The sequence below is a fragment of the Anneissia japonica genome, unplaced genomic scaffold (genome assembly GCF_011630105.1).
Source record: "Anneissia japonica isolate Jap-2015-1 unplaced genomic scaffold, ASM1163010v1 scaffold1356_len1145284_cov175, whole genome shotgun sequence".
Lineage (NCBI taxonomy): Eukaryota > Metazoa > Echinodermata > Crinoidea > Comatulida > Comatulidae > Anneissia > Anneissia japonica.
Genome location: NW_022706987.1, coordinates 516,853 through 540,364, shown reverse-complemented (window position 1 = coordinate 540,364; position 23,512 = coordinate 516,853). Strand labels below are relative to the sequence as shown.

The 23,512-nt window shown below is 32.5% G+C and overlaps 2 protein-coding genes across 4 annotated transcripts in view; both read left to right on the top strand.

Moving 5' to 3' along the window:
- The window catches only part of LOC117106272 (collagen alpha-1(V) chain-like), a 33,620-nt gene extending 31,778 nt beyond the window's left edge, over positions 1 to 1,842 (top strand). Inside the window, exons 9-10 of the mRNA XM_033247632.1 lie at positions 391 to 498; positions 1,786 to 1,842. Coding sequence (XP_033103523.1) covers positions 391 to 498; positions 1,786 to 1,842 — 165 coding nt within the window. The remainder of the gene's footprint in view (positions 1 to 390; positions 499 to 1,785) is intronic.
- Positions 1,843 to 2,382: 540 nt separating this feature from the next.
- The window catches only part of LOC117106261 (collagen alpha-1(I) chain-like), a 76,900-nt gene continuing 55,770 nt past the window's right edge, over positions 2,383 to 23,512 (top strand). For 2 of the 3 annotated variants that reach the window (XM_033247618.1, XM_033247620.1), the window contains exons 1-14: positions 2,383 to 2,431; positions 4,341 to 4,439; positions 5,625 to 5,669; positions 6,519 to 6,617; positions 8,875 to 8,928; positions 9,191 to 9,289; positions 10,288 to 10,386; positions 11,031 to 11,138; positions 11,247 to 11,300; positions 11,430 to 11,528; positions 16,265 to 16,315; positions 17,422 to 17,577; positions 17,842 to 17,895; positions 19,504 to 19,557. In XM_033247618.1, the coding sequence (XP_033103509.1) occupies positions 4,380 to 4,439; positions 5,625 to 5,669; positions 6,519 to 6,617; positions 8,875 to 8,928; positions 9,191 to 9,289; positions 10,288 to 10,386; positions 11,031 to 11,138; positions 11,247 to 11,300; positions 11,430 to 11,528; positions 16,265 to 16,315; positions 17,422 to 17,577; positions 17,842 to 17,895; positions 19,504 to 19,557 (1,032 nt within the window). In that variant the 5' untranslated portion in view covers positions 2,383 to 2,431; positions 4,341 to 4,379. Of the gene's footprint in view, positions 2,432 to 4,340; positions 4,440 to 4,984; positions 5,119 to 5,624; positions 5,670 to 6,518; positions 6,618 to 8,874; positions 8,929 to 9,190; positions 9,290 to 10,287; positions 10,387 to 11,030; positions 11,139 to 11,246; positions 11,301 to 11,429; positions 11,529 to 16,264; positions 16,316 to 17,421; positions 17,578 to 17,841; positions 17,896 to 19,503; positions 19,558 to 23,512 lie in introns of those variants that run through there. The other variant, XM_033247619.1, reaches the window with a different exon arrangement.

The window sequence follows — 23,512 nt, the reverse complement described above, 5'->3', positions numbered from 1 at the left end:
CCCCCCCTAAATCTTCCCCTGCAATATAAGAGTACAAGGATAATGATGTGAAAAAAAAAATTAGCAAATAAAATAAATGAGAGGGAAGGAGATGAATTGCAGCAGTCGTTGATATATAAATTGTATAGTATCAGGCCAATTAAACCTTTTTCAGAACATCAAAACAAACTTTATTAAAATCAGAAAAATGCTTATTTTCTCACCTTGTATGTAAGTAGAATTGTGACTTGGTGATTGTGTTTTTTAATATCATAATCTAAAATCATTGTCATCCTAATCAACATTTTTTGAATTGTGTTCTATCCTAATTCCTTTTGTCTTTTGTGGTACCGGTATACCATTAAACTAATTTCATTTGTTTTCCTTTAAATTTTGTATCTTTGAATTCAGAAACGCACAGGATATCCTGGTATCCCTGGGATGCGAGGTCCTCCTGGACCTAGAGGAAAACATGGTATACGTGGTATCCGAGGCAGAAAAGGTCCAATTGGCTCAAAGGTAATTCCATTTTACTGATTTTTAGCCAACTCGAGAGTCGAGTGGGCGTATGTCATCACTCTATAGAACAAAGCAATTGCTATCAGAGGCTTCATTAGTGACAAAATTTTACTATAAATAGTGTGTATAGTAAAACTCAGCCCTTGTCATTTCCATCCTTAACTGATTAGCAATCACAACTGTATACTGAAGTAATCCATTCTAATACCATCCCCAACCAAGTACAGTATTATGCCGGGCAGCATTATTTTTCCCCATACAATTAAGGCAAAAATTATAGAGGGTGCTATTTTAGGTCAGTTAAGTAAACTGATATACATAAATTTGCATGGTTGACTTTTCCCTCTCGAAAGAGGTGTTAAGTGGTGTATCGAGTAAGCTGCAGTACTTATCCGTGGGTGAAAGCTACGGCGTATGCAAAATCTCTAAAATAGTAGGTAGTCAAGGCAGTGTAAAAATTAATGGACTTTTGTAATCATATGACTAGACACAGTTTACATACAGCATGGTCTTTGAAATAATTATTATTATTGTTATGATAATAATAACTGTTATGATAATAACTATTATTATTTTTATTGCTATTTTTGAATGTATACCTTTATATTTATATGTAAACTTGTGATTATTATACTATTACATTAATACTACTACAACTACTACTACTACTATGATTATTGTTACTGTATTACATACTTATGTTCGTACAAGTTTTTAAGTTGGTACAGTAGATGTAGGCATGAGTGACAATACCTTCCTAATAAATAAGGCCTACAATATTTTGTAGATAATAGCCTAATTATTATTTATTGTAGATTTATTTTATATTCTTTTATGATAAAAAAAGGGGGTTCAAGTCTGTGGATGTTTAACCCTATACTCTTCGTCATAATACGGTCAGTACGGCTTGTTGGTATTGCATGCATATTGTCCACTAACACTAAGGTACTCGCTTGAGCTTTGAATATCACACAGCAGCAGGAAAAATCTATAAGATTCTTGCAGACTCAGGGGATGGCATTACACTTGAGTTCCTATATACAGATTCCTATATATTGAATCTATAGCGCCACCAATAGTCACTGCCTCAAATGTCCAGGAAAAGAAAAATTGCCCACCGGGGCACTTAGGCGGGTCCCTGAACCCAGCCCAGAACTGCCTCCCCCCCCCTCCCCCTGCCTTTAGTAGCTTCTGGCTATGGACCTACAAATAAAGATCGCTATTGTGATTATTTTTTGTTATTTGCAACTAGTGAACAATAATAGCATGTTTTATTTATCTCCTAAGGGTAGCTTAGGACTCACAGGTAAACGTGGTCTGAAGGGAGCATTTAATTGCATGTAATTTCATTAGGTGGTCATGTCCTAAAAAAAAACTTGTTTGTTTGCTGTCACATTGTAAAAATAAAAAAATTTAAAATAGTAAAAATTTCCATGTAACACGGATCTGTGCCAAAATTGACGAAAAAGTGGTTTTCATTTGATCTTTTAAACTTAAAAAGAAAAACTTTTTTGGAATAAAAAAAAAAAAATCTGCCCTTAATTTTTGGGATTTCAGGGGCGGCGGATGACGCCAAGCAAAATTAATTGAACTTATTTTGACTACCTCCCCCTCGCTACATCTTTTATTTAAATAATGGCCTCTTTACTTCTGAACATGTTACTTATTTTATGACAATGTATTTCATAAGTTCTGTTTCATTTGATTCGTGTTCCTGAGTATGTATATATTGTTGTGTGAAGAACTAATAAAAAAATAAATCAATCAATCGATTAAACCGAAAGTGCACTTCACAATTTAGCTTACATATTTTAAATTATGTTCGTATGGTTCAAATGCTATTTCATAACATTTTTTTTAAAATCCTGCCTTTTTATAGGGATACCCTGGTCTTGTTGGCGAAATAGGGGTAAAAGGAGAAGCTGGTAAACCTGTAAGTGATTCAGTATTACTTGTGTCAAAAGAGGTCATGTAAATAATGATAATAATGATAAGAATGATAGTAATTATTCGAATAGTTTCATCTGGTTTACTTATAACTATTGTAGAAGTGTTTAATCAATAATAAAAGATGTAGAAAACAACACACAAAGATTACGGACACAGTCCTGAACCAGTCTACTGAACAAGAAACTTCACATGAATCAGCCATCACTGACCATATGGTGGTCGCCAAAATAAAAAAAACGGAACCTACATGGGCCAAAAGAACGATCATGGAGGCAATCTCTATAAGGAACACAAAAATGGACGATGAAAAGAGACGATGGGGCATACAAGCTTTCCCACATATATGACCAACTCCAGGGCCCCGGGACAAATCCTGACAGGAAGAGAACTGGCACCAGAGGGCGTTGTTCAGACAATGCCAAAACAACAGATGCTAGCTAACCTAGACGAAAGCTCGCTGTAAGTTTACATCATATTGTACTTGGTTTATTATTGATTAAACAGTTCTACAATGTTAATGATAATTAATGATAATATTAATAATTATGATAATAAATTATAATAAATGATAATAAATGAAAATAAATGATAATGGTAATAATGGCGATGATGACGACGGTGGTAGTTCTATGTAGATATTTTAAAAACACAATTTCAATGTTTGTTTATATATTTTAGGTAACTTATTTAGTATAATATTGTTGGCTATAATAACATTTGAGATATGGGTAAATCAAATTATTTGAACCTATTTTAACCCTTTCTAGTCATATGGTGTCGCTACGACACCCTCTTCGACCATACTTTATAGTGAGGGGCGTCGTACGTACGCCCTGTATCATAGATTTCATGGTAATTATTTTATAGCTAGGTTGCCCTCTATAGGATTTTTTGAGTGTGATGTAAGAGTATTTCTGTAGAGGGCCTCCTGTCTTTAGACCAAATAAAATGCCTGCACCCAGTAAAAACCCAACATTTAGTGTCGGTGATGTAATTTCCCAGCTTTGGTACAGCCTCAGGCAATGGTAATGCGGCAGACTGGAAAGGGTTAAGAAAATTGGAATTTAGGTATAATTTTCCACAGCGTTATCGTCGTTCATTATTCTATATATTCAATTTGTTTGTAATGCTTTGTGAACTTAAGTCAAGCACTTTATGCCACCTTAACAATAATCTGCTATTAATGCACTTTTTTCAGTTTTAGCATTCCAGAAGAAATTAAATATTTAGGCGCCCATTGATTCAGGAGATGACACTTTGTGGTGTGTATATAATGGCATTATAGATTAGTTTAGATACTGTCACTTTTCCAAAGAAAGTTAAATTCCCTTTCATTCAACAGTTTAAAGGTCTTTCTAAATTAATTACTTTATTTATTTTTCTTTTATTTATTTTTCATTACAACCAACATAAATTCCCAGGATTTTAATTGGTTCCTGTATCCGATAAACCAGTAGTCTTTTCGTTACTGCCATTTACCTGAGTAACGTTCATAATAGATCTTTTTTTAGTTTTTTTCTGCAGGTAGTTTGTGTGGTGATTTGCAGTAGGTTTGCATAGTGATTAACCTATAACTTGCAATGTGCTCAACACACTTTACCTGTAGTATACAATTTCAGTCATGCAACTTCAGTACTCTATATAGGAATGGTGATGCCTACTAAGGCTCTAGTTACAATACAGTACAATTTTTAAATTACTACATAATGGGATCTTTTACTGCTCAAAATATATTATATTGATTTTGTATTGCATACTAATGTAATTATATCTTTTATCAATATATAATAAAATCTTATGTCATTGATTTCTTTTCAAAAATGTATTGCATCTTAATCTAAAATTTTATGTAAACTTTGTTTGTTATGAATATTATCTGAATTTAATGTTAGGGTAATGATGGTTATAATGGTTATGATGGAGTTCCTGGTATGGATGGACCACGAGGACTCAGAGGTAGAACCGGAATGCCAGGAATACCAGGTGTTGCAGTAAGTCTGCATTTTCAAATGTATAATGTTATTCTTTGCTTTAATTTTTACACCTATATTGAGGTTGCATTTATAACACTTTCTTTGAATCATAAGCCATGAAAATCGATAAAACCAGTTGGTGGCTTTTGGTCTCCAGGCAATGGAAGCGATACCCTCATAACCTCACCATCCTTGTTGCTACGCAATTTTAAAAACTCAATTTTATGATTGTGAGCACACCGACAAACATATGGAATTCTATATTTCAATCTCAATGATTTTGTGTTTTGTGCATATGCGGTCTTCATATTGTTATTAATCCTTGCTTGTGGATGATGACAAAGTTAATAATTACCTAGTAATTGTTCTTATTTTATAAAAAAAAAACTGCATATTATAATGTATTTCCTGCCAATTGCAAAAATAGTAAATAAGTGAATAAATTAATATAATTTAGATAATATGTTAAATGTTTTTATCAAACAATTAGAATATTGTTGTTAGGTGAGTAAATTCTTTTTCGATAAAACCACATGTATGACGAACTTCTAATTTTTTAAAAGCCAAGGACTTCCTGAAATTTACATATCAGTGCAGGTTGTAGAGTGTGCTCACCCACCAACATCACACTAAAAACACCAAGTACGAGCTTTGGTGCCCGATGAAGATTTACTGAGAGTAGATCAAAACATTGCATGTACGTATGTTCTTGGTTTTATCAAAAAGAATTTACTAATCTACCACACATAAAAACCAGTTGAAGTTTTGAAAGATTGTTGTTTATTTTGTGTTTGTTGTTTATCTTGTTTTTTCTAAGGTGTCCATATACTGTATATGATTGACTGAAGCTTTTTGGGAACAATAAACTGATGATTGTACTCTATAGACCCTATATTGAATACGAACCTCACCTGTTGGGAGCCTCTCTTTAAATATTACATACAATTAATATTCTTGCATTGTTGTGTTGACTGTGTTGCTGATAACTGGATAACTGTATTGATGTTTTTTGTGATTATTATTGTTTTTATTAGCAAATTCATTCCTATTTTGATGTGTGTTTGCATCAGGAAAATATCTTTAGAGCAACTTCATTGATGTTAGATTTTAAATAGAATGGAATAAAGTAAAATTAATGTAATATAATTATTTTTACTACTGCCTCATCTACTACTGTAGTGTAATTTTAAATATTTTTCTTAGGGGGAAGGCGGAAAGCCTGGACCGCGTGGTGCAATTGGTGAACCGGTAAGTAGAACCAACTTTAACTTTTTTTGTGAAATAAATAGTTGTATTACTCTATTTGCATCCTCTACTTCTCATCACAATGATAAATAAATAGTGAGTTAAATCCTGAAGTCATCATTAAATGTTTTGCCAAGGTGGGGCTTGTTACCCAGAAGAAGATACAGATGCGTATGATCCCTTTGAAGGAACTGTGTTCTAAGATTTCAAGTGAGTGCCATGCAGCAGAAATGTATTAATGAATCAGTTTCTTTTTGTTTAAATGAAATTGATTTAAGTAATCACTTGGAAAGGGGAACTTAGGTCTGAGCATAGATAATTTAAGAGACCAAGAAGCTAGAAAGATGAAACAAGCAAATATTACTCAGTATTTTGTTAGACTTTTGTTTGGACATAACAGTATTACATAGAACTACAACTACTGTACAATAGCTATTCCAAAGTGTTATTAAAAATGGTTTGATTCTATTGTTATTCAACTTCAATTAAAATAATAGAATGAAGAAACTATTTTATCATTTTTACAAGTTGTATGACCACTTGCCAAAAAACCCTATTAAGGGGACAATTTCAGTTTATTGGTTAGTGTCCCCAGAATAGGAGTACCCCTATTCAATGGACACCCTTATTAAGGGGACACTTTTTTGGTCCGGAAGGTGTCCCCTTAATAGGGGTTGCACTGTATGAGTCATTATTGTATATTGGTATCTTGGTATCATGCCTTGCAAAATAACAAAGGCAATGTTACCAGTCTCAGAATAAAACACAGAAAAAACTTTATATGTATCGTATGTGACTGACATACTTATTGATGCACATAATTGGTCTTATGCTTATTATTTTGTGTTACAGGGCCCTATGGGAACAAGAGGCAGTCAAGGACCTCCAGGAAAGCCTGGTCCCAAAGGAGATCAGGGAAGACCAGGACGACAAGGTTTTTATGGCCCACTGGTAAGCATCACTTTCATATAAGGGCACTATAAATCACAATAAAAAACATAATACATGTACTAGACTTGTTATTTCTGCTTGTAAAGCAGAACATAGTGTAGGGCTTATTACTATAAAGAAAACTGATGTTTGAATTGTAAAAAAGGTCCCAAAGGAGAGCAGGGAAGACCAGGACGACAAGTTTTTTGTGGCCCACTGGTAAGCATCACTTTCATATAAGGGCACTATAAATCACAATGAAAAAACATAATACATGTACTAGACTTGTTATTTCTGCTTGTAAAGCAGAACATAGTGTAGGGCTTATTACTATAAAGAAAACTGATGTTTGAATTGTAAAAAAGCAATACAAAATTTTAAAGTATGAAATACATAAAAAACAATAATAAAATCATATTAAAAAAAATTATGAAGATGCAATTGTAATAAAATGGGTGATTTGGAGAGTACTATGCAATGCGCCAAAAACTATGAGGCACCAAGTGTTAATTTATTATTTAAAACAATTATGTATAATTCATTATTTAATGGATTAGATCATCCATTATTTATATATAAATAAATGCATTTACATCTTGAAATTATATGCAAATAAATGCGTGAAAATGTTCTTTATTTATATATATTAGTTTACTGTAGTGATTTCATTATATAGAAGTAATGTAAAGTAATTTACAATTATTTGTATATAAATAATATAAGGAAAGAATAACAAATCATTATATGTAAAAATAATGAAAAGTAACTTATAATTATTTATATATAAGTTCACTGATTTCATTATACAAATAATGATTTGACGTAAAACTCATTATGTATAAATAACTGCTTTTACATTCCATTACAATAGCTGTTGAAAAACCATTATAAGTATATACAGTACTGCTAGGGCGATTCTATGGCTTATCTTTCTTACCAATTATTTTCAATTTGTTTAACACCAATTACTTTAAATACACCTGTTATCATTTCAGTAGGCAAGACTGTTATTCCTTGTTTTGCGAACTTATTTTTTTAAAGATCATCAGACGAAGGCAGAAAAAAAATAAAAATATAATTTTGTTTTCATATTTAGCAAATAGTGTTGCCAAAAACATCCAGGTGCGGAGAAAATAAAAATAAAATTTTATTGGTGAATGTAAACAGTGTAGTAGTGGGATGGTTAAATGCTTCAAATGTATATAATTAGAAGAAATATATATAATTAGAAGAAATATACATATCTCATCTTTGAAGATTTCAAGGCAGCGATGGGCGTAAAAGAAATTTTTCTGAAATTTCCATTTTTTTGTGGCAGCGGGTACGCTAATTGGCAAAAAATATAATTTTATTTTTATTTGAAATAATCAATATTTGCATTTGGCGGGTTCGTTAAACAAGGCTTAAAAAATGTCATCGGTATTTCTATCTTCCCTAACACTAGTCACGATCACGTTTACACCAAAATAAATCTGCTCCAGGAAAGTCTGCTGTTGGTTAACAACTTGTTTTAGAGTTGCAGCTTCTTCCCTTAGTTTACCAATTTCAGGCGAAAAATATTTTGAATATTTTTTTTATTAAAATATTTTAATAACGATTGAGAAATTATAAATTCACTCAGTTTTTGTATTAATGCTTGTACTCTGTACATCATGTACTTGTACTGATATTTATTTATGTATTTTATATGGACAATGTCTGAAATAAATATTTGCAACCTTTTAGATTTTATAGTGTGTCAGCAATTATAAACAGGATTTTGTAATTTGTTTAGTTTGATGTACTAAAGAAGCTGTTCATATAAATTGCTTCAATACTGTGGTGTTCGAGGAAGTTTGATACGTTATATATATTTTAAAATCTTGAATAGTGTTCCACTGTCCAAAATAAGATCGTTTAGAAATATTAGGACACAGGTGTAATAGTTTCGAAAGTTAATAGGGGAGTTATTTATTTAGATTAAAATGCTTAACTAGAGTGATTTATCCAATATCAATCTTTTTGTCTGGTTGCATTACATATTTGGGTAAAATATGCTAATGAGCTAAATAAATCTTTCCAAAACAAGTTTTCCTAAACATTGTTGATATTATCTATATGTAGCCTTTTCATCTAAATGATTGTTAGAGATTTCATATAGCAAAGCATGATTATCATATTAATTCCCTCATTTCTGCAATCTCTAATTATTTTTGTGTTGTAATTTGCGAAAATTTTTTTGGCTTCTGCTTGTATTTTCTTTCTTTGCAAACTTGATGTAATAGACTTTCTCTTTCAGGGTCCTGCTGGTATTCAAGGCATTAATGGTACTAACGGAGCAGATGGAGCTAATGTATGTAAAAACCATTTATTCATGTTTTTGAAGGGTTTCTGTTTATAAGTTGATAAAGAAACACCACAAGCAAAACCTTATGTTGTTTGTACATACTAATTTTTCATTCAGTTAATTTAATTTAATCTATATTCTAGTTCTTAGTCATTACTGTATAACCCATGTCTATTAAAATGATAATGTAGAGTACAAAGGAATTACTGCATTAGATTTGTTGTCATTATCACATGACAAGCTGGCAAGAAATATTTCTGCTTTGTAGGGTTTGAATGGATCAACAGGTGCCATTGGTACTATTGGAGATCAAGGAACTTTTGGAGAACCTGGTGAGCAGGGTCCTATGGGATTAAAAGGACAGAAGGTAATAAGGGTTTTGATTGTTTTAAGGCTTAGGTTATTATAGTAGTGGTTAAACCTGAAGTGAAAACTGATTTCATTAAAATACATTGATTGGCTAGGATTTGTTGACTGCAATTAACAAGTATAGCTCAAAATGAGTTTTTGCCAAAGGTAAAACCAAGGAGTTGGAAATATGATTTTACTGGAGATCTTGAGTATCCTCTACAGTAGAAGCAATTTTGTAGAGGTTGCCTGAGGAGGCACTTTAGCTACATTGCTTCAGTCCACCCAGCTGTATCAAAAATTTTAGTGAAAGCCTAAATCACAGCTCCAGAGGCAAGACAGAAAAGTTCAGGATAGTTACATTTACTTTATGTAGATATTCTTGGTTTAGGCAGTGATACTGTCATTAATTTTCAATGTATATTATATAAGCTAGAATTATATTGCCAAAACTTGAGATCAACGGTAAATACTGAAAAGACAATTGTGTTAAAAAGTGAAGGGAAACTGAAGAAAATGGAGAAGTGGTTTAAACAGGATTTTCCTCAACGTCACCATAAATTGTCAATTCGACCCTAATAGTGGCAGTGTTAGTAAAACTGGAATAATATCTTACTCTGCTACTGAAATATTTTTACATGTAGCAAATGAACGGTCACGTGATGCGTAATCTAAACCGTGAACCAAAAAAAAAAAAAATAATGTGTTGCAGTCAGGGAATTACTAAGCAAATAATGAATTATGAGTGCAATGGGGTAGAATAATTCATGAGGTCAAAGACTGGATATTCTATTTAACGAGGCGAAGCTGAGTTAAATAATACATTTATTTAAAAAATTGTATGAGAAAGTAAAATACAATATAAAATGAAATAAAGAAGTCATGGAACATATCAAAATTTAGACAAAGGAACACAACAAATAGTATTAAGCAATATTTGTAAAGTAAATAAATATAGTATTTATTCAATGAATATATTTATTATTTAAATATTATTGTTATTTATTATTCAATTAGGGAGTTATTGGGAGTCCAGGTCGAAAAGGTGAGAAAGGTGATAGTGGAGCGCCAGGCCTTTCGAACATCAAGGGGAATAAAGGAATTCCTGGAGAAAAGGTAGAGATAACATGTACTATTTTATTAGATAGAGTAAATAAATATAAATAATCAGTGTTTCATTTTGAAAATTAATTCACCTGATTTCAATGCATAATATTATTTGAAAAAGTTGTTATGAGTATTGAAGTATTTTTCCTTTAAACTTTGTGGCTCACATGTCAACATTCTGTACTGTGTCAAATCTTTCAGGAACATTCTGTATTTCCATGATTGTATTCTCTTTAAATAAAACGGACGAGATTCAGAATTCACTTTATTTGCATATCTATAAGTGGCAAGTTTCACTTTTCAGTAATTAACTATAAAATATAGTACAATAATAATAGTCATACAATTGTATGGAATAATTGTATTTACGTTATTATTTTATTATAGTTTATAGTTAATTACTGAAAAGTAATTAACTATAAAATATAATAAAATTTAAATAGTAATACAATTATTACAAATTTTACTTTAAATTTCAGACACTATAATTTCATACTGTAGGCCTACTTTATTACATTTATTGTAAATGTAAGTAGTAGAGAAAGTCCTACACATCAATTATGATGGCAGTGGCCCTAAGCTGTTTCTATACAGTATGTTCCCATGAACTAAAATTTACATGTTGTGGTATGTTATTTCTGATTTAATTATAGGGTTTTAAAGGTAAAAGTGGCCCACCAGGTCCTACAGGTAAAAGTGGACTGACGGGAAAACCAGGTCTCAAAGGAGTGAAAGGAAGAACTGGTATGAAAGGTGAAAAAGTAAGTACAGTGTCAGATATGAAAATATATAAAATTTTAAGTAATTTATACGTTTAAGTTCATAGAGTTTTGTACTTTTTGCTCTAAAAAGAACTTTCCTTTATTTAGGGATTAGATGGCCAACCTGGAATGATGGGAGTAACAGGAATGCTTGGAGTAAAGGTAAGTCACTAACTTGCATGGGGTTTTTAAACATGAAATTCTGATATTAGTTGAACGGTTTCTGTTGGGTCTTGCTACTCAGGTTATGCCATGTTCATTAATTAGTGTCATCTAATGTTTTTATTGTAGGGTGAACCTAATGAAAAAGGTTTTGATGGTTTTCCGGGGCGTCCAGGTGATAAAGGAAGGCCCGGAATAAAGGGCATAAAGGGAAAACCAGGTGAAATTGTAAGTACATGGTTGATGTTCGATTAATTGTAATTTCCCAATCTAACAAAAAAACGCAGTTAACTATTCCTGGTGGAGGATTGGCTTTAATAGGTTGTCTTATAGGTGCTGTAATTTGAAAGAGCCATTACCTCCGTTATATTGTTCTTGTTTCTGCAAATCCTGGTAGATTCCTGAGTATGTATATCAAATAAAACCAACAATAAAATATTTGAGCATTCTTAAACAACAAAAATGTTGCTTAACTTTTGTACAAACAATACTAGAGTTTTATCCCAACTTAATTTATAATCCACCCATACATCAAGATATTTATATTTGTCTGTTCTATCTATATCCTAGTTATTAACAATAATAATGTTACCCTTATCTTTACGAAAATCAAATATAATTTTTTTTTTGTTTTTTTTTTTTAAACATCATTATAACGTGAATATGATTGCACCAGCTGACCAGCTTGGACACTTCATCTCTATATTGATTTATACCTTCCTTTAAACCTGACAGACACATATTGTCTGCAAACTTAACTAAGTTGTACAAGTGAGTACTATATTTAAGACCACTTGTAAGGTTTAAACAATAATTTTGAAAGACCACATCCCCGAGGTCATCCTGTACTAGATAATTAGTTTGAAAGAATTTTACCAACTTTAATACTTTATGGCCTATTGCTGAGAAAATCATATGTATTGGATGTAAATTCATATCCTTAGTTTCTGCATCAGTACGTGTATCTGAACTCGATGACGAGAGTGTCCTTTACATGAGATTTTGAAATGTTTGTGTTTAAAAATACATTGCGAGAATATAATGACTGCATCATTAACTCTTCTGTCAGAACTATATGTACATAGGTGTATCCATAACTATAAACTTTAAAACTATTTTTTCAATACATTTGATAATAATTGAATAAAAGAGCTACTGGCCAAAATCATTTGATACCTTTAGGTTAGCGATTTTATTTGTAAGTATAATATGTAAGGTTTTCCACACCTTAGGAATATGGAAATATTTGGTGACCATTCTTAAATTCTGAATAGGAGAATATTGCTGACTGGAATATGAAAACCCTTTCATTTAATTTGTCTTTTCCTGGAGCATTTCTTACCTTAATACTTATTTGTTTCTATTCTGTGAGCCATTGCAATGGTGATATTCCAGGTTTCAGATGCATAATTATAGCAGGGTAGAAAAAATAGTATTTTCCTTGTGTGTATGTTAATATTTCTCGATTCAAGAGTTAATTTCTTCTTCATTTCTCCCATTTTCCATGATTAAATAACCTAAAATAAAACATCTTCTTCACCTGTTCTATTTGTTTTCCATCGATAATTAAATTCAACTTTAGACTTTGCTTTAATGACAACTATCCTTTTGTTTTCTCACTGTTAATTTTCATTGCATACTCATTGTTCTTCACATCAGAATATGCTGGAGATCACCTTCACTATTTGCTATCAATGCTGTGGCATTCCAATTGATCTGGAAATCTTTTCAGTGTAGCGATTAATAATGCATGGAGGGATAACACAACCCTGCCTCACTCTTTTCTTGACAAATGAAAATATCTTTTTCCACATCCATTTTTTTCACATATCACTCTGAGATTAATGATTCCCTCTCTAATACCAACTCCTGGCCTAAATCCACTTTTACCCTTAGATAAATAGCATATATCAGGACATACCGTACATGTTTCTATAATATATTTGTCCTGTAGTGAACAAAAATGATGTTTTTGACCTTTGACATTAGATACCTTGAAATATCCACATCTTGAATTTAGAGAATTTGTATGAAATGCCAGAATATGCATCTTTTTACGTACATTAGCTGAAAATGTTGTCGATAAAATACAGAAAATGTTTGTTTTGGATCTCTGACTCTAGTAATTTTGCCATAGATATCATTTTTGTTTTTATTAGGACAAGAAAAATGTGTTTTTTTCTACTTAGCATACTCTTGCTGCTCTAATAATAAGACTAAATACACATGTATAGTGCATACTGTAATGCACAAAAATGCGGTTGTGCTCTTCACATTATACTAAAAAAATAAAAAAACAAAAATAATGCAGAATCTCTGAGGGATAACCGTCACCACCCTAGCTTAATCACGGGCCCCTACCTAGATGGTTTGAGAGGAACGGGACACACTGGTGCTTAGCGATGGTGGCTAAGAAAGGGGTCTCCCAAGAGAAAATGCAGTAACATTTATGTTGTAAAGAGATAGGTGTTTAGGAAAACTATAAAAAAAAAAATGGGTCGGGTTATATTGCTGATAACATGGTGTATTCAGGATTCAAAAGTGAAGGATCAATCACCTAACAAGTTGTGTTTGTCTTAGGCACATACAACAATCATTGACTGTGAGGATGATCTTAATCTATGTGTAGAAAATTGGACTGTAAATAATTGTCGGATATAGCTTGGAACCTCAATATGAATACCTTGCATTGCTAAAGTGGGAACGCCAAATGCGAATAATTTTAAAAGTAATAAATAAATAGATAAAATTTTAAAAAATAAATACAGTTATACTTGCCTAAGTTGACTGTGCCTAAGTCGAATAATTTCTAAGTCGATCTTATTTTACATGCCAAATTGTTGTGTTTTCCATTAATTAACAATATGTAAGTTAGACAAGCCAAACCAGTCACTCGTCGCAAATCGTGTTTCAGAGAAAATGGCCAAAACATGCTGGAATGTCAAATTTTTCAAAATCTATTTTATTTCACTAAACTAACCTTTATATATCTATACATCATTCTATGCTGTTATTTTCACAATTTTCAATGTTAAAACAACACTTTTTAAGGATTTAAAGATAGTTTCTGCATGAGAAATGCCTGAAATCATAAAATTTAAAGGCTGATTTCTCATATATTGTTCTTTAAACAGCTGTGTGGTTAAACGCTTGTAACTTCATAAGGAAATGTCGGATTTGAATGATTTTTTTTACCATTTTATAGCTATTATTTTACTCTCTAACAATTTATTAATAACTCAAAAATGATTTTTGCGACGAGTGACTGGTTTGGCTTGTCTTTGCCACATATATAAGTCGAACAATATTTCAATGGCATTTTGGATTCAACTTAGGCAATTTCAACTCTAGGCAAAAAGGAAGGATTGATCGCCAGTAAAAGTTGTGTTTATCTTAGGTGCAACGATCATTAGCAAGGCTCTACTTTTAGTTTCAATGGTTTTCTTTCCTACTTTTAATGTTAATTTAATTCAATTATATATATTTATATAAACTTTTTAATACAAGTATAAAATAATATCTTAAATGTCTAATTTTTAATTGCCTATAGGTCAACTATTTAATTACAATGCAATATATAACAATATCATAGAATATGTACTTATGTTTTAATGTGGTGGTTTTAATGTGGTGGTTCGAGGGTGGTCTTCCCTCGAACAACATCCAACGACAGGAAGGACGGCTAGCATTCGGCTGGCTGCGTTACCTGGCGGGGGCCCAGTGGCATCGGTGGGCAATAATGTTATTTGAGTTATCTGTAAATCTCTCATAATTAAGAATTTAATTTTTTATTTCTGTTGCTTTGTTCTTTTCTGGATGCACCATTAGAATTTGTCTAATGTGTGCCACTGTTATAAAAGTGTTATCCAATAAATATTGTATTGTATTGTGCACTGCCTGTTTCATGTATTTTTTCTAACTTTTACGAGCTTTGTCAACGCAACAAATTTACTTTTGCACAAATAAAGTTTTCAGTATTCATTGACAGTGAGGATGATCCTAATCTATGTGTAGAACATTGGATTGGAAATAATTATCGGATATAAGTTAGTGATATCACTCAGTGTGAATACTTTGCATTGCTAAGGTGTAAACGCAAATTGCGATTAAGTTTAAAAGTAATGAATGAATATATCAATAGAAAACAAGAAATAAATAATTTCATTCCAGATTTTGTAGCTCAGGAGCCACGAAAAAAATATCTGCCAAGCGTCAATCTGTCATTAGAAAAAGGTATCTTGTAAATCTAGTTATGGTTAAGGCAAAGCAGTTTTCAGCTGGACACCATCCCGGTATTTCGGGATGTGGTTTTGTAACAAAAAAAATTAATCTATATGAAGTATGGGCCAACAAAATGTACTGAAATAATTCAATCAAGCAAATGTTTGTTCACTGTTTGTGAAAAGGTGTAAGATACAATATAATGTATGGCATTTGTTTGTATGTTATGCAGTTATACAGTATATGTATGATGGAAGTATCAGTAAACTGAAGCTGAATAATCATGTTTTCATTTAGAGTATTACTTTTGTTGAGGACTCCAACTCAATGCAAGGTATAAGAGCCACAGGCAGTTATAATTTAATAAAACAAAAATAATTTCTATCACCAGATATGGAATGTTAGTAAGATCAAAGATCGAAACAATTAATTTCTATATCTTATTGACAAAATTTTCAGTTACGGAAAATATGTATATTCTAGCATTTAAGACCATAATCACTCTACAACCAGCAATTTTAGAGATTGTTTTTACATTTGTGGTTAAACAGATTTTTACGCTTGTGGGTGATTTTTTGTTACATTTGTGGTTGACATGTTTTTGACACTTATTTTGACATTTGTGTGTACAATGTTTGGACATTTGTGGTAGATTTTTACATTTGTGGGCTCTATACTTCCCTACATGTGTACATTAACAATTAAAGGCCTGATAGTTGTGACTGTGTGTTTTTTTTTTGTAGGGGCTGATGGGGCCACCAGGAGAAATAGGCTATGCTGGCTATGGTATTCCAGTGAGTAGAAAAGAATCATTAGCATGATTACTATGGTCACAAAACACTTCCAAATCTCTGCCTATCTAACAACATGTTACCTTTTGTTAATGAGGTTAAACTACTAGGTGTCATATTCCAATAAAATTTAAAATGGGATCGTCATGTGAACCTGATGATTGAGAAAGCTAATAAGAAGTTGTATATGTTACGCAAACTTCAACAAGCAGGTCTCAATAAATTAAAAAATAAATATTGACTGTGTATAATGGGTATATTCGACTAGCCTTAGCGTATATTCGACTAGCCTTAGCGTATGCTTTTGCTGTTTGGAATGGAGGGCTCACCAGCCTGCAGGTGGGTCGCCTTGAGGGAATACAGACGAGAGTGTGCCACAATTTGCTGGGCGAGCAATACATAACCTATGAGGATGCCCTTGTTGCTCTTGGAATGGAGCATCTCAGCAACCGCCGGGCCAACTTATGTCTTCAGTTTACCAAAAAAGCCACCCTAAGTGAAAAGTTCTTTCATTGGTTCCCCCAATGAAATACAACTCACAGTATGCTACTTAGAAATCAGGGGCGGATCCAAAGATGTCCAAAACGGGGTTGAGGGGGTGGGCGAAAGTTGGTTCGATCGAGAAAACACTGTCCGAGGGGGGTCCGGGGGCATGCTCCCACGAAAATTTTGTGTTCTAGATGCCCGAAAATAACATTTGAGGCATTCTGGGCTATTTTTTTCTTTTCCGAAAATAACATTTGAGGCATTCTGGGCTATTTTTTTCTTTTCCTTTCTTTTTTTCCTTTTTTTTTTTTTTTTAACCTCCTAGCAGGGGGCCAGGCCGCACCCCACTAAGTTCGCCACTGGAAATGAAGAGATACAAAAATTTTGGCCATTCTACCACAAGATTTAAAAAAAGCCCTTTGCCATATCTCACAGCCCTTCTAAGTTCTTAAAGATAACAAGTGATAGTAATAATATCAATAAAATATGGTTATTTTTTTCGTGATCTTTTCCCATTTTACTTTTCTGTTATAATTTTCCTCATTCTGTCTAACTACAGAGTACTGTACATGATTTGGTAAATTTCATTTAAAACAAATATTGTACATATTGTTTTGTTCTAGGGCCCAACAGGTAGACCTGGAGATTGGGGTCCACCGGGATTACCAGGTCTGCGGGGTCCAATTGGATCAAGAGGTGATAAAGGATCTAGAGGTAATATCGGTCCACCAGGGTCACCAGGCTTACCGTCAACATTGAATGGAATCAAAGGACAAAAGGTTGGTGCACAATTAACTTTATCCACATGTAATAACCTTAGAAAGCCCTATAATATCATGGCAACACATTCTGAAAAAAGAGCTAGTTAGTCACAATGTTTTGGGGATAATTTTCTTGGCTTATACATTTATCTGTGGTCATAATATAACACTACTACCTATAAATCATCTTTTCTTGTCTTTAAAAAATTTTAATTGAATCGATAGCAGACAAAATGAAATGATTACATTTTAACTTAATGGTAAAAATGATTTGTATTTCAGGGAAGAAAAGGACTACCTGGATTACAGGGTAGCAGAGGCTGGCCTGGCCCACAGGTGAGAAAATGATTGTATTTTTTTATCTCATAAATGTTGAATTCTTTTTTTAAACTATATTAGTAAACTTTATTCCTTAATAAAACAAATAAAATGTACATTTCTTCTTGAAGATTAATGAACTCTCACTATCAATCAGCGCATAAATAGAAGTAAGATGAAATGATTTTATAGAAATAATATTGCGAGAAAGAAAGATGACCTTTTAATGGCGTTTGACGCTGAATATATTAACATCTTAAATACCCTTGCAAATGTGCAAAGGACAAGACTCTGCTATGTTATTTGTGACAGAAGTAGACTTATAGATCTGAGTTTTCTAGACACCCAGAAAATTCTCCGGGTAGCTGAATCTAGACTCAGAAACATAAAAATGCCTGGAGAGAAAAAACAGAAGAGCTTCTGTCTCTTTCAGTTTCTGGTGACATTAAAGGTTTTGATGATGCAATTAAAATGGTTTATGGTCTCACAGCCAGTCCTAAGTTCAAATCCAACACTCCTCACCAAACAGGCTTACATAGCAAATAGTTGGAATGAGTATTTTGTTGTTTTACTAAATCGACCATGTACTGTCGATATGGAAGTAATCAACAATCTACCTGTATATAACTTTTAATGATATTGATCTTCGCCCCTACACTTGAATAGGTATATGATGCCACCATGCTCTTAAGAAATGGCAAAGCCCTTGGCCCTGATTGCATTCCCAGAGAAATTCGGAAAATTGGAGGGCAAACTCTGGCAGCAAACCTTCATCACATTTCCAGCTCAATCTGGTTCTCTATTGTAGTTGCTCAAAAATACAGAAAGCTGTTTTTCTGGTGGATTTAAACAGCGTATCGCCCCTCTCCCGCCGCCGAATGTGAACAATCGTAATAATATACTACTTCTGCAATAAAATAGATTCTAGTTTCTTTATTAGATTCTAGATCTAGAATCGTAAATATAATGAAATAATAAATGTAAGTAATATCATACTAAATGTACATTATATAATACCAAACATAAATAATATGATGATAAATGTACATTATATAATAACAAGCGTACATAATTACTTGTATTTTGCATCTTTTATGTGTTTTAGTTTAAGATTTTATTTTTATTCTCTGTTGAAGCGTCTGGAAAACAAATTTCATGTAAACCTTGACCATATAATAAACATAAATAATATAATATGTACATAATTTAATAATAAACGCACGGAATATAATGTTAAACGTACATAATATAATAATAAACGTATATAATATGATACTAAATACTGTATACATAATATAATAAACGTGTATAATGTAATAATTAAGTACATAATATACTAACAGATATAAATAATATAATAATTAACGTAAATAATATACTGATCATAAGTAATATAATAATACATATATATAATGTAATACTAATTGTAAATAACAAATGTAAATAATATAATACTTTTTTTAGGCTTAAGACAACTGGTGCTTGCCATATTAACGGATAAGTCTATTAATATGTGATTTACTTTTATAATTAGTGTTAAGTCTACCACAAGATAAGTAACAGACTCATGGATATTCAATATACAGATATTGAAACCTTATTGACAAACTTTTATTTTATCTTCAGGGTCCACCTGGACTACGTGGGCTAAAAGGTGAGCTTGGTCCAGAAGGCCTACCTGTAAGTATACAGCATGATTTATCTACATTAATCATTGATCATAAATCTTTTTCTAAGTATTTAGGAACGTACTGAGTATATGGTGTGATAACTACTCTAATCAGGCAGACCAGACATCACTCTTATATTTTCCTGATGCAAACATTGAAATAGCATAGCACTTTCCTTGTGCGTATGCTGTGCCAAGTAGGTACTGGGGAGATTAGCTAGATTACTTGCAATGAATTTGATGATTATCCTTGTACGAGTGTAGAAAGACGGATGACTGTTGGTATTTACCTCGTCTTCTGTGACCTTGATGTTTTTTAATCAGGCGTTGAGTTCTCTGCGGTCTCTCCAATGTAGACTTTGCCACATTCACAAGGGATCCTGTAATTCCTGGACGGTTATTGTGCGATGGTTTATCCTTGTGTGTGTGTAGTATTCGCCGAATTCTGGTAGGTGCACTATGGTATATTTTGGTGTAGGCGGATTCGCTAAATTTGATGTGAGCTGTGGCATAAAGGCATGGCTACCGTCAATTCAATACAAATCAGTTCATTTAGATTTCCAGAAGACATAAAATACAATATACTTATAAATTAACAAAACTAAACCAGTCTGGAGGATCGTTGAAAAGAGAAATATACATCACTATATTATGAGAACTCTCTTTCTGGTGTAAGACAGAAATAGAACTTACATACACTTAACAACAGATAACATTAAATAAGGCAGTGAAAAGCTTAGGGTAGCCACAAAGACAAAAGATCATTGACTTCTGTTGATAGCGTATGCCAGTTTTTGGAAATAGCAGAATTAGTATTAGTATTAGTATATACATTTGTTTGTAAACTCATATGCTTAAAAAGCAGTTTATTATTTTTATGAGAAACTAGGAGGGGCAACATTGTACCATCAACCAGGAAATATGCGTAGAGACACTTTATTATAAGCTTAATTTGAAGAAATTGAAGTTCATGGTATAATAAAGAGAGTTTGAGGAAAGCAAGTCTGGCATCGTAGGATGGACGAAGGGATACGATGTTTGAAAAAAGCCAAGGAAACTTGTTCTGGTGAACCTTTTTTGTACATTCTATTTATTTGTAATACTACAAAACAAAATCACATCAATTTAAAATCAAATTTATGAAAATGCTTGCCTTATATCTTAACTTGCAGGTGATTTTATTTTATTTAATCTTGGAGCCTTTAGTAGTAGAGTAAGCAAAAAATTACACATCCAAGAAAGGAGGCGAGAAAATTAGGATGTTAGAGTAATGCACGTTATAAAACAATATTTAAGGAAAAATATAAATCATACGTATGATTGTGTATTCTGTACAAAAACAAAATTACGTCTACAGTATTAGGGCCGGATCCGCACAAGTAAATTTCTAGACCAGCGACGTGTGATTGAAAATGTCCTGGCGCTATATTTAACTTTGCTTCCATTTGTCAGTTATCCAATTGTTAAGGGTTTCTGAAATGGCTTCAATGTGGCGAGGCATTTCCAAATTGTAGGTCGACTCAAATGTCAAGAAAGGATTGGAATCATAAACTAGGGAAATTTTCGTGAGATAAAGCATGTTGCGGTACACCTTGTACGATAGCGAGTTGCTGGTGGTCCTGCTAACACGTACATTAAAAAACAGAATAGATCTATCTGACTCAGTTTCCATGATGAAGGCGATAGTGCTGTGTTGTGCATTAAGATGTAGTAGGAATTCTCCCGGAAGATTAGAGTTGTGTGGCCATATCACAAAATGCATCATCAACATATATCATAATTTTGTTCAATGTTCTGAAGTGCTGCAATTGTTTTGGTTAAGGTAAAGTGTTAAACCGTATGGTTATAGAACCCGACCATGCAGTTGCTGTGCATTTTTACTTGGTCAGCCTTACATTATTTATGTATTTCATGGCATTTTGCGTTTAATCTAGTTTTAAACGCATAGAAAATATGAATTGATGATTATAACACCTATAGATGGCCGGAACTGGCACCCTCAGACATAAATTTTAATAGAATTTGTTTTTTCCAATTTCTTTCATAATGTTGGGGGAAAAAATAGGGGGAGGGTGGCGGGCCGCCTGGACATCCCTGAATATGCATCTGATTTGAAATCAACTCAGTAATCAATAATTACTCCTCTCCTCGCTGGCCGTTTTATTGTTCAAAATTTTATTCACATGTATTTCGGAATGTACTGAGTGTTAGGGCAAAACATCACTCCTATGACATTTTCCTGACGCAAATTTCTGACCACATACAAAATAAAACAGCTATACAATTTTCAGACATTATCCATTTTGTATTTCGGCGTTAGAGTGTGTCAAATGTTATCTCTTGCAAAAATGGCAAATTTACATTTTTTTTTTACCCCAAAAGGGTATTTTCATGTTAAATATTACTAAAACTTCAATTTAAATATATTTGGTATCATATGAAAGCTAATAAACTTATCTATCAAATGATGTGTCTGAGCATACATTATAATAATTTTGTGAACTTAAAGTACCAAAAAACATATTTTATAACATTTTTGGCTAAATCAAATAATACATGTTTTATTTGTGGAAATACAAACTAACAACCTTTTGTCTGATAATCTCAAAAACTGGTGAAATCATATGACAAGGACTTGGCTCAAACTGAATGGGTTGTTGCCACACTGAATTTTGGATACATACAAAAATATTACTCAAAGACACGCATACATACATACATATATATATATATATACCGTGGCATTACAAAGTAATGTAACTACTCTCAAACAATCAAGCAAGGTGTTGCTTGACTTCTTTTCCACATAGTAACATGAGGTACAAAGAAAAGTGTAATTATTGTATTTGTGTTTATTTTCCATGGAAACCTTTACAAAACATTAATTTAATTTTAAAATTAGGGAGTGAAAGGTTACGAAGGTGCTAGAGGATTACATGGAGTCAGAGGAATACCTGGTATCCCAGGTGATACTGGTTCACCAGGAAGAAATGGGACAATGGGATTGGAAGGAATTGCTGGGGAAGACGGACCTTCAGGTGAAATGGTAATATTCAAATGATCTCATTTAGTTTTTTCAAATCAAACTTCCAGGCAGTGGCGGACCTTCAAGGGATGCACTGCTTACCCATATGAAAAAGAAAACAGAAAAATATTTGAGTGTATTTTATTAAGCATTTGTTTGCTAAAATTCTTTATACCAACCTTAACTGTTCGAGATGATTGCAACAATTCAAATAAATTGCTAAGTTTATAATTGGCTTATAACATTTGTATCTAGGAAACTACTATTGAGCCTGCTTACAACTGTAATGGCTGATTTTCTTATCAGTCATTGCCTGTTCAGCAAGTCAATACGCGTGGCGTAACTGGCACAGAATCAGCAGAAAAGAAATAATATTGATAAATTAAAAGAAAGTGGTAATTGGTGAAAATTGCTCACAAGTGAGGTGAGATGTGTATAAGAGACAGGTAGTTTATGTTTATGTTGTATTGTTTATTCTAACTATACTTTCTCGTCTGATACCTACTTTGCTTTATAAAATATTTTGTCGGGTTTTTATGCATAGGCCATCATAGGCCTACTACTGTAGGCCCCTACTTACGCTTATTAATATTATATTATTTTTAAAAAAATAAAAGATTACATTTTCATTAGAATTTTAAAAATAAAAACAAATTAGGAACAAATTGAGGCTGAGGTGAAATGTCAATTGAGGTTTTTATTTTGAAATACTAGAAAAACCAACAAAACTTATCTGTGCCTATCCCTTATTATTTGCAGGAGGTGACGTAATACGCTCTAGGCATGAGTACAGTAATGTGCTTGCTGCTGTAAGTCTACAATGATAATTTTTTATCTTTGAAAAGTGTGTAGGGTCTATAATTGTCTCTTATACACATCTTTTGTGATTTAATAAATTATATTGCTTCTAGTATGTTTACAACTCATAGCTGTTTTTTATT